General features: G+C 33.1%; 1 protein-coding gene across 5 annotated transcripts in view; it reads right to left on the bottom strand.

Annotated features, from left to right (window-relative positions):
• IQCM (IQ motif containing M) overlaps window positions 1-12602 on the bottom strand; it is a 496764-nt gene that overhangs the window by 195726 nt on the left and 288436 nt on the right. The window contains exon 13 of one of the 5 annotated variants that reach the window (XM_071092653.1): window positions 11806-11838. The exons of the other annotated variants lie outside the window; for them this stretch is intronic. Coding sequence (XP_070948754.1) covers window positions 11819-11838 — 20 coding nt within the window. The 3' untranslated portion in view covers window positions 11806-11818. The remainder of the gene's footprint in view (window positions 1-11805; window positions 11839-12602) is intronic. 5 annotated transcript variants of the gene reach the window in all.

Raw genomic sequence — 12602 nt, 5'->3', positions numbered from 1 at the left:
AACATATAAGATGTTCAATAAATATTTGTTGAATGAGTGAATGGGATAGAAAACTCTATGTATCTATGGGAAAAACCAGGAAAGCAATCTCTGTGTATCCAAGAAAGGATACAGAATTGACACATAGACTAAGTTATTGGAACATAAAAGTAGTTTTGAAATATATTAGTCCTGAGAGAGTATTATGGCAAAGGGACTGGAAGTAGATTAAATCCCAAATTCTAAATTAAATCTATTTAGTTTCTCTTCATGTTGTACTTTACCACTGATAGTTGCCACTAGGGGCCTGATTCAGGTAAGACAATCAGAGAGATTTATTTCCAGGTAGAAAGAACAAAGAAAAGGTTAACACCTTATCCAATGAAGATGTATCTAGCTATCATGTTACCTATTGTATACTCCAGACACAGGCACAACCCTCCCACCCCCCCGCCACACACACACACTAATTGTGCTCAATCAGTTAACATCATAGCCTATTTTAAACCATAAAAGTCTCCAGGTAGAGAAATAGCAGAGGCACAGATTCCTAAAAATGTATGGGCTACTTTGTTTTATGTTCTATATGCACAATTATCACATTTATTTTCTGATGAGTGGTGGACTAAAAACAACTGGAACTTATCTGCAAGGATGTTTTGGAAATACTTTTAAGAAAAACTTTCATACTTCATGTATATATTCAATATAATTAGACAATACTGGAATTCATGTGAAAAAGTTTTACTCAGGAGCAGAAATGATAGAGTAAGTTATACGTGTGTTTACATGATAAATTTACTATATTCATTGTATTGTAAGATTCTATGAAGAACTATTTGATTCGTTCTTTGTCATATGCATAAACTCATCCCTTAAAAAGTGACATGAGTTTTACCTCTTAAGTATCTGCATGGTATGCCAGTTCTGAGTAAACTCCTTTCTAACTCCTTTCAAATGGCAAGAAATAATGGTAACAAGATAAACATTTGAGAAGAGATTTTTCTCTATTTTTGTAAACTCTGTATGTTTCAACCTAAAAAAGTTCAAAACTACTGTAATCCTCACTGATTATTTGCTTCCTTCTTTCCTCCCTGCATTCTTTCCTTCCTTATTCCCTCTCTCTTTCCAAATACCACTTCCTTCTCTTTGTCCTTCCCTTCTTTCCTTCAACAAATATTTATCAACCTTTCTAAAATGTGCTAATCCTGAGCATGCAAAAAGGCATAAGATAATGACCTGGTGCTTATAGTCTAGTATGTAAAAGAGGAAAAAGCATTAATTTCAATGTATTTGCCACCAGAAACTGTTATAAATATGTAGAAATTTCTTAGATGCAAACTGGCAGCCATCAGCTTTTAAAATTAATTATATGTAGCACTAGCACAACTGAGCCCCTCAGATGAGACTGCATGCTAGTTACCATTCTGTTTCACTTTTATTTTAACAATTAGAATAATGATCTTTTTAATATTTAAACATTTTCTCTGATTAAACAGTCCATTTCTCCTCACTCATAACAGACACTGGTCTGGTACTGTTTGTTAACTTTCTTATGAACATATTGTTTGTAGCAGGTGTCTTATTAACATGACTGGTCATTGAAGGTTCATTCTTGTCCACGTAAGAGGGTAGCTTTGCCTAACACCAGGGTCAGCTCCTCTATCATCTCATGTATCTGAATCCTAATCTTATTTAATCCCCTACCAACTTTCACTTTTGTTGGGTGACTCATACTTGGCTGGCTCTGCAAGTGTGTCCTAAGTTCACAAGATCATAGCAGAAAATAATGCGAGTGTTCCTGTATAGATACAGCCTCAGTATACATGAAAGCTGTTTTCACCTTAGAATGCTCCAAAACAATATACAAACAAATAAATACAACAGCAGCAACATGTCTTTTGCCTAGTATACAAAGGCAATGATGGTATGATGCCAGGGTCCATTAGGCATTCTCAGTGCCTACAAGGCGACACATTGGCAAGAGACCTAGAAGAGATGCCATGTTTGAAATAATATTTCCCAAGAATCACACAGAATACTCATGAATAAGAAAGTATTACCTGGGAAGTACTATAGGATCTCCACAAGCTTTCCTGACAAAGAGTTTTGGAAAGTTCTGAGAGGAGCAGGCTTTTTCTGAAAGATAATTATCTTTTTTTATTTTTGTCCCAAGACAAGACAATAAAAAAAAAGTTTGAATCATTTCTTTTTATCATCAGAGGACTATGTGAGCATATGCTACCTCTTTACAATTTTTTCCTACACTACTAGTTTTAAAGGAAAGTAGGAAAGATTTTCCTTTCATGTTTCTTAGCTTAGTATGGGCATGTGGCCTTCAGTCTGCTGTGGCTGGTGACACCATCTCTTCCCTCCTTTCTACAAACAAGGTTCTAGTCCATGAACTGGGTCATAGCAGTGAACATGAAAGGTATGGCCCCTGCCATACTGGAAATCAACAGGCTAGAAGAAGGAGATGGACCATAAACAAATAAAGAGAAACATGTGTAATATAATCTCAAGTAGTAATAAGTGGGATGAAAGAAAATAAATATTAAGGTAATGGAGCAAAGATGGAGGGCAGAGGTCAGTGGGAGGACAGCAGGCTATTTTAGAAAGAAAAGTCAGGAAGGGGCTTTATGAGTAATTGATATTGAAGCAGAGATATGAATCAAAGTCTTGCAAAGGGAGCCATGATGGAAGAAAATTTTAAATAGAAGAAACAGCAAATGCAAGTAATTTAGTGTATTTAAAAAGCCAAGTTATTAGTCTAATTAGAGTGTAGTGAGCAAAGATGAGAGGAATAGGAGCTGAAGTCAGAAAGGCAGAAAATGTGTCATTCATTAAGTGTTTATTCCACATGTGATAGGAAGGAATGAAAGAATTTTTATATTTTTATTTTGAAGTATTTCTGACATATAAAAAAGAAATAAATAAGCTTCTCTGTATCCAGCACCTGACTTAAGAAACAATATAAGAGAACTGAATCTCCTTCATTTCCCAAGAGCAACAGAAAACTAAGGTTCTTAGAAATAAGTATAAAAAGGGATTCATAAGTTCTTTATAGAGAATTTATTTATTTATTTATTTATTATACTTTAAGTTCTAGGGTACATGTGCACAACGTACGGGTTTGTTACATATGTATACATGTGCCACGTTGGTGTGCTGCACCCATCAACTCGTCATTTACATTAGGTATATCTCCTAATGCTATCCCTCCCCCCTCCCCCCTCCCCACAATAGGCCCCAGTGTGTGATGTTCCCCTTCCCATGTCCAAGTGATCTCATTGTTCAATTCCCACCTATGAGTGAGAACATGCAGCGTTTGGTTTTCTGTTCTTGCGATAGTTTGCTGAGAATGATGGTTTCCAGCTGCATCCATGTCCCTACAAAGGACACGAACTCATCCTTTTTTATGGCTGCATAGTATTCGATGGTGTATATGTGCCACATTTTCTAAAACCAGTCTGTCATTGATGGACATTTGGGTTGATTCCAAGTCTTTGCTATTGTGAATAGTGCCGCAATAAACATACGTGTGCATGTGTCTTTATAGCAGCATGATTTATAATCCTTTGGGTATATACCCAGTAATGGGATGGCTGGGTCATATGGTATTTCTAGTTCTAGATCCTTGAGGAATTGTCATACTGTTTCCCACAATGGTTGAACTAGTTTACAATCCCACCAACAGTGTAAAAGTGTTCCTATTTCTCCACATCCTCTCCACCACCTGTTGTTTCCTGACTTTTTAATGATTGCCATTCTAACTGGTGTGAGATGGTATCTCATTGTGGTTTTGATTTGCCTTTCTCTTATGGCCAGTGATGATGAGCATTTTTTTCACATGTCTGTTGGCTGTATGAATGTCTTCTTTTGAGAAATGTCTGTTCATATCCCTTGCCCACTTTTTGATGGGGTTGTTTGGTTTTTTTCTTGTAAATTTGTTTGAGTTCTTTGTAGGTTCTGGATATTAGCCCTATGTTAGATGAGTAGATTGCAAAACTTTTCTCCCATTCTGTAGGTTGTCTGTTCACTCTGATAGTAGTTTCTTTTGCTGTGCAGAACCTCTTTAGTTGAATTAGATCCCATTTGTCAATTTTGGCTTTTGTTGCCATTGCTTTTGGTGTTTTAGACATGAAGTCCTTTCCCATGCCTATGTCCTGAATGGTATTCTCTAGGTTTTCTTCTAGGGTTTTTATGGTTTTAGGTCTAACATTTAAGTTTCTAATCCATCTTGAATTAATTTTCATATAAGGAGTAAGGAAAGGGTCCAGTTTCAGCTTTCTACTTATGGCTAGCCAATTTTCCCAGCACCATTTATTAAATAGGGAATACTTTCCCCATTTCTTGTTTCTCTCAGGTTTGTCAAACATCAGATGGCTGTAGATGTGTGGTATTATTTCTGAGGACTCTGTTCTGTTCCATTGGTCTATATCTCTGTTTTGGTACCAGTACCATGCTGTTTTGGTTACTGTAGCCTTGTAGTATAGTTTGAAGTCAGGTAGCGTGATGCCTCCAGCTTTGTTCTTTTGGCTTAGATTGTTTTGGCAATGCGGGCTCTTTTTTGGTTCCATATGAACTTTAAAGCAGTTTTTTCCAATTCTGTGAAGAAACTCATTGGTAGCTTGATGGGGATGGCATTGAATCTATAAATGACCTTGGGCAGTATGGCCATTTTCACAATATTGATTCTTCCTATCCATGAGCATGGTATGTTCTTTCATTTGTTTGTGTCCTCTTTTATTTCACTGAGCAGTGGTTTGTAGTTCTCCTTGTAGAGGTCCTTCACATCCCTTGTAAGTTAGATTCCTAGGTATTTTATTCGCCCATACTTATGTGAAAAGGAGTTACACTTAACAGACAAAGAACTCAAAGACACTGCTATAAACATGTCTAAATAATTAATATACATTATATTTAAAGAATTAAAGAAAAATATGATAAAATTAAAAATAGAGATTATAAAGAGAAATAGAATCAATAAAATGAAACTAAATGTATTCTAGAGTTGAAAAATACAATAATGAAATAAATTACAAAATGGTCTCAGCCACAGGTTTGAAAAGGCAGAAGAAAGAAATAGTGAATTTGAAGGTAGATTAATAGATGATATCCAATTTGAACAACCGAACAAAGAAAGATTTAAAAATAAACAGCGTCAGAGACTTCTGGGAAAACTTTAACTGTACTAACATAAATATAATGAGAGTTATCAAAGGAAAGGAGGGAGGAGGAAAAGTGAATAAAAATATATTGGCTGAAAATTGCCAAATTTGATGGAAAATATTAATCTAAAAATCTAAGAAGTTCAATGAATCCCAACTATAATAAACAAACATGAAGTGATCACATGTAAACACACCATAACCAAACTGTTGAAAGACAAAGGCAAAGACATACTCTTGAAAATAGAAAGAGAAAAATGCCTCATCATACACAAGATAACAAAAAATAAGATTAACAGCTGATTTCCCATCAGAACTAATGGTGGTCAGAAGGCAGTGGAAGGACATATTCACAATTCTGACTGAAAAATAAAAAATTGGCAATGAAGAATTCTATATCCAGCAAAACTATTATTCAAGAATAAAGGTGATAAAGATATTTCCAGACATAAAGACATTAAATGAATACACTACCAGAAGACCTGCTGAAAGAAAAAGGCACCAGATGATAACTCATATCCAGAGAAATAATGAAGAGCAAAGGAAATGGTAAATGGTAAAGAGCAAAAGAAATAATGAAGAGCAAAGGAATTCATATATATATATGAATACATATACACATTTGCAATATACATTTGCAGATATATTTTATATACTTATATATTTGTTTTATATATATATAACAGTATAAAAGATATCTGCAAATATCATCCCTTAACTCCTTTCAAAACTATATTATTATATAAAACATAATTATAAAACTATATTGCTAGGCTTATAAATTTCATATGTTATATATATGACAATAACAACACAAAGGAGGTATGACAGGCAGCTGTATTGAAGCAAAGTGACCATGTTTAACTGGAATTATTTTCATATTTATCTAAAAATATTGTAATAAATTAAAATGTATATTGCAACACCTAGAGCAACCACTAAGAAAATAATTATTAAAATATACTTTAAAAATTCCTGGTATAATTATAATGATAAACTAAAAGTATACATACAAAATTCAAAAGAAGAAAGTAAACGAGGAACATGGGGACAAACAGACATGAATCATATACAAAATAGTAAAATGACAGACATAAATGTAGCATATCAATTATTGTACCAAATATGAATGAATTAAAGACTCCAATCAAACAGACTATATATATATATATATTTTTTTTTTTTTTTTGAGACGGAGTCTCGCTCTGCCGCCCAGGCTGGAGTGCAGTGGCGGGATCTCAGCTCACTGCAAGCTCCACCTCCCAGGTTTACGCCATTCTCCTGCCTCAGCCTCCCGAGTAGCTGGGACTACAGGCGCCCGCCACCTCGCCCAGCTAGTTTTTTGTATTTTTTAGTAGAGACGGGGTTTCACCGTGTTAGCCAGGATGGTCTCGATCTCCTGACCTCGTGATCCGCCCATCTCGGCCCCCCAAAGTGCTGGGATTACAGGCTTGAGCCACCGCGCCCGGCTCAGACTATATTTTTAAAAGATCAAACTCTATGCTCTCTATAAGAAAAACACTTTATATTCAAATATGCAAATAGGCTGAAAGAAAATAAACTATAGACCAAAAAGTAAGAGTAAGTCATTAAAATTCTTGGAAAAATTGTAGAAGAAAACCTTTATCTTGTTACAAGCAAAAACTTCTTAGATATAACAACACAAGCATACACAAGAAAAGAAAAAAAAAACTGATGCATTATACTTTATAAAAATTAAAAACCTTTGCTTTTCAGGGATGCCATTAAGAAAAGAAAAAGATATTCCACAGCCTGGGAAAAATGCTTGTAAATTATATATCTAATAAGGAATTTGTATCCAGAATAGAAAGAAGTCAATAATTTAATAAGAAGAAAACAAAGCTCTCAATTGAAACAATATGCAAAAGTTTTGAATAGGCTTCTCTATAGAAGATAAATAAAAATGTCTAATAAAAGATGCTCAATATCATTCATTATTAGAGAAATGCAAATTAAAACCACAATGAGATGTTCATAGCAGCATTATTCATAACAAAAAGGTGGAAACAACCTAAATGTCCATCAACTAATGAATAGATAAATAAAATGTGACTTATTTATACAAAGAAATCTTATTCAGCAATAAGAAGGAATGAAGTACTTAAAATATGCTACAACATGGATGAACCTCAAAAATATTGTTGATAAAAGCCAGTCTATATATTGTAGACTATATACTTCATGATTCTATTTATGAGAAACTTTTAGAAATGACAAATCTATAGAGACAGAAGGCAGTCTAGTGGTTGTCTGGGGCTGGGTGTCAGAGTAGGGATTACTCATTTTGGGCCCAAATGATGTTTTGAGGTTATGAAAAATCTTTAAATTTAATCTAACATGCTTACGGTTGTACACCAATGTACATTTACTAAAAATCATTTAACTGAATCCTTACAATGGGTGAATTTTTTAAGATGTAAATTATATCTCATTAGAGAAGTCAAAAAATAAAAAGAGAATTGGCCAGGAGCAGAGGCTCATGCCTGTAATCCTAGCAGGCCAAGGCAGACAGATCGTCTGAGGTCAGGAGTTTGAGATCAACCTGGCCAACATCGTGAAACCCCATCTCTACTAAAAGAAATACAAAAATCTAGCTGGGCATTGTGGTGGGCACCTGTATTCCTACCTACTTGGGAGGCTGAGGTAGGAGAATCTCTTGAACCCAGGAGGTAGAGGTTGCAGGGAGCCAAGATTGCACCACTGCACTCCAGCCTGGGCAACACAGCAAGACTTCATCTCAAAAAATAAAATTAAATTAAATTTAAAAAGAATCTTTATTGCATCCTGATTAAATTGACTAATAAGTGCCAATAAATCAATGGATATCCCAGGTGTTATAGACTCAATTGTGTCCTCTCCCAAAATTAAACTGTTAAGCTCTAATCCCTAACGTGACTTTATTTGGAGATATAACCTTTAAAGAGGGCATTAAGGTTAAATGAGGTCATAAGGGTAGGGCCCTATTTCAACAGGACAGGAGTCTCTATAAAACTGGAAGAGATACTGAGGTGCTCATGCCCAGAAGAAAGGCCGTGTGAGGACACAGAAGGAAAACAAGCTCAGAAAAGAGGCCTTAAGGGAAACCAAATCTGCCAACACCTTGATCTTAGACTCCTAGTGTTTAGAACTATGAGACACTAAATTGTCATTGTTTAAGTGATCTAGTATGTGGTAATGTAGTGAACTAACTACCAGGAAGTGCCAAAGTTGACAGATAATACTGCAGATCATCTGGACCCCACAAGGTCTGTCATTACCTAACAGGCTTCATATTGTATGATTCCATTTACAAGAAATTTTCAGAAATGGCAAATCTATAGAGACAAAAAGCAGATCAGTGGTTGGCTGGAGCTGACAGTAGCAATAGAGATTGACTGTCATCCACTCTTATTTAGCAAAAACCTCAGAAAAATAGAATGAAAAGTCAAATTGCCTGAAATTAAATTTCTGATGCATGAAGCCTGAAAATATAAAGTAAGTCTTAAACAGTGAGCTTGTGAGCTGAGATTTGCACCAGCAACATATGTATAATGTGATCCTACTTTTATTCTATTAATGAAGAAGATAAATTGCCAAACACATTTAACCAAATATTAATGGGGGAACTTATAAGATCCTTATAAGAACTGACTACCTATTCTGATCCCTAGTCAGGAGCCTCATGCCATTCTCAAACATAAAGTTGCCAGTGTTTCACCTTTTATTTTTAGTGTGTATTTTCAAAATGTTTTGCAATAAGAATGTGTTAAATTTCTATTTTAGAAGTTATTTAAAATAAGGTTATTGTAGCATGTTACCTCTGATACGTCTTCATTCTTTTGCCATCAGAATTTTTCAGTCTTAAATTTTTTATAGTCTAAATTCCTCTATTTTAAAAATATCTTTTTAAATCCCTTCCTAAATAATTAAACTTTATGATTAGAGTGCCTGTTAATGTGAAAAACTTTTAAGAGAAAATCATTATATGTTTCCCATCTAATAAAAACAAGCTATATATTGGTAAAGGAGCAGAAAATGCAGCATTGTTGGTTTGTGGTGGACTAAGCTGTGGTCTGAGGAACAGGGGCTCAGGAAATAGTTATAGTTTGCCACTAACTAGTTAGAAAACCTAAAATGATTCATATCATATCTCAGCTTATAATTTGTTCAGATGCATAAGATATTTCAGGTTAAACAGAACATAAGTAAGTACCTTTCATGTTTTTTAAGATTTTGGTCTAGGGCTCCTCACTACAAATGAACTTATCATTGTTGTTGAGTTTTTTGATTATCTTAATTGCAGAAAATGAACTAAAAGTTCTATTTACATGTTGGAAAAATAGGGGAAAACCTTCAAAGTTCACATTTCTAAGGACTGGACAGAAGTATAAGTAGATAATATATATATGCCCACAATTCATTATTTTCTTTACTTTGTGATATGCTATTCTCATATTATTAGTTTCATTTATTGGAATTTAAATGAATATCAAGTAATGGTTTTCATGTTTGCATATTCTGCAGCTTTTAAGATCTGCCTACACATGTAGCCGGAAGTTGCTTCATTCTCCCAAAGTAAGATTTTTAGACAAAAATCATGTCCTCAGTCACAAATTTTTTTGTTACCATAGTGATAAGAATAAAGAATGAAAAAAAAAAGCTAAAAATACCTGAAGACAGTTTCAGAAATGTGACCCACTTGGTGTTGTACACTAAAGTAGTTAATCAATTGAATTAGCTACATATGCGTTCAGGTGAAATATTATACTGGATGAAAAAATGCGTAGGTTGCACATCTGGAGCTATTATACACAATCAAAGAAGTCAGTATGAATGAAGATGACAGACAATCTAAAATGCATAAAATCAAATTCTTTTAAGAATAGAATATATACCAGAAGCAAATAGGAATCCATTAATTTAGCTCCTTCTTGCATCAATTTTCTGTTGTCTTTTCGTATTTTAGAATATCTCCTCCATTTTAAATTAAATCTTCTTATGCATCAAAAAGTGTTGTAGCTGGATGGACCAATATAATTAGACACATTTAAAATTACATTGGAGTGGCCCCTTTCTATAAAGGGAAGTTTCCCAATCTTCTGCATTATAATAAAAATATGCTTTTAAATTAACTTTTCTTTTGAAAATTTTAGTTTAAATAAGAATCTTAACAGACACAATCATTTACAGAAAAATCTAACATATTGCAAGGCATTAAGCTAGTCTGTGAAACATGAATAAAAGGCAGCTCTTGCTATCAAGAATGTTTTAATCATCTATCTAATTATGTTTTTATAACATTGATTTTTAAAATGTCTGCACAGAGTAGAATGGAAAAAGCATTCACCTTAACTCGAAGAGAGCAATATTAAAGTTCCAGCTCCATCAATGAGCTTAGAAAAGTCTCTTTCTAAGCCTCAGTTCTCCCATCCATAAAATATGTATAAACAAGCATATCACCTCCTCTAGCATGTAGATCATTATGATAATCAAAAGAGATGATATGGGTAGAAACCAATTGATGACATTCAATATAAAATCTCTGTTAAAATGAGTCATTATACAATTTTGTTTAATTTTTAAACATTTTCAAAATAAAGATAATTATAAATGTTTATTTTCATAATTAAGAATATGTGAGAATTACTTATGAATAATAACAAACTTTTATTGCACACTTACAATGGACCACATATTTTACATAATTATTTCATTTAAGCCTCACAACAGTCCAGTGACTTAGATATTATCTTCTTATTATAGCTGAAAAAAGTGGGGTATAGGAGGAATATATAACTTGTCCAAAGACAGCTAGAAAGTGGTAGTATAGGGAATTAAGCCCAGGCAAGTTAACCCCAGAGCCATGCTCTAAATCTAAGCCATTATGATATATTCTAAAATACTGAGTAGAGAAAAATATCCCTATGAAGCTGTTAATTTGAAAAAAAATACATATTTTAAATTACTAACACTAGTCATATATTTTTTAACTACTTGATTAGTTATATTTTGCTGCATTTAATTTTTTTATTTTATTATTACAAGAAAAATGAAAACAACTTAAATGTATAACAATAAATACATTATAGAACATCCATATGGCAGATTACTACTCTGTCAAAAATAACACTGTAAAAGTTATTTGTAGTTTTGAAACTGATGAGTATTGTTAAACAAAAACAATATGTTCAAACTATATATGGAAAATCTGGATTTTCATAAAATAATGTCATATTGACAGAAAAACTTAGAGAAATAGTTAATGTTAACAATTGCTATATCTTCAAAATTTTATATACTTTTATATTTTACAAATTTTCTATAATAAAAATTAAATACTTTTATCATTAAGAAAAAGTCACTTAACCTAAACTGAAGCACAAAGTGATGTAGATGCGTCTACAAATAGGTGAACAAATATTTATCAAAGTCTAAAAAGTTGTTCCAGATATTAGGATACAGCAGTGGCAAAAGAAAGTCCATAGGTAAAGAATTGTGTAAATTTGCACTAAGAATGAAAGAAGAGAACTCCAAACATATAATGAAGCATCCATCTTTACATTCTGATTTACTCACACCTTCGTACTAGTATGTGAGCCCTTTCTTTAGATTTAAAAAAAAAAAAAGTCTTGAAATGTTTGTTTCACTTCCTTACCATCTCTTCTCAATTACATTGTGGTGACATTATCTGTAAACACAGTAGAAAGCCAGAGCATGAGTATATAAATAGAAAGAAAAACTAACAAACAAAAATCAGTTGCATTTCTCTACATTAACAAAAAATTATCTGAAAAAGAAATTAAGAAAACAACTCCCTTTGCAATCACATCAAAGAAAATACAATATTTAGGAATAAATTTAACCCAAGAGGTAAAAGATCTGTACACTGAAAACCATAAGACACTGATTAAATAAACTGAAGACACAAATAATTGAAAAGATATATTGTGTTCATGAATTAGACTTTACATTGTTAATATGCCTATACTACTCAAAATGATCTATTGATTCAACGCCATCCCTATCAAAATTCCAATGGCATTTCATAAAAACTTAACCTAAATTACATGAAACTATAAAAGTTCCTGAATAGCTAAATCAATCTTGAGAAAGAAGAACAAAGCTAGTGGCATCACATTTCCTGATTTCAACCTATATTTAAAAGCTATAGTATTCAAAACAGTATGGTACAAGCATAAAAACAGACAAATAGACCAATGGAATAGAATAGAGAGCCCAGAGAAAAACCCATGCATTTATATGCAACTAATTTTTGACAAGGGTGCTAAGAATACACAATAGGGAAAGGATAGTTTTTACAATAAATGGTGTTGGGCAAACTTGATAACCACATGCAAAAGAATAAAATCAGATGTTTATTTAACACCATATTTAAAAATTAACTTGACATGGATTAAAGACTTAAATGTAAGGTCTGAAGCCACAAAACTT

Source organism: Macaca nemestrina, chromosome 3 (assembly GCF_043159975.1).
Source record: "Macaca nemestrina isolate mMacNem1 chromosome 3, mMacNem.hap1, whole genome shotgun sequence".
Classification (NCBI taxonomy): domain Eukaryota; kingdom Metazoa; phylum Chordata; class Mammalia; order Primates; family Cercopithecidae; genus Macaca; species Macaca nemestrina.
This window is presented reverse-complemented; position numbering and strand designations above follow the sequence as displayed.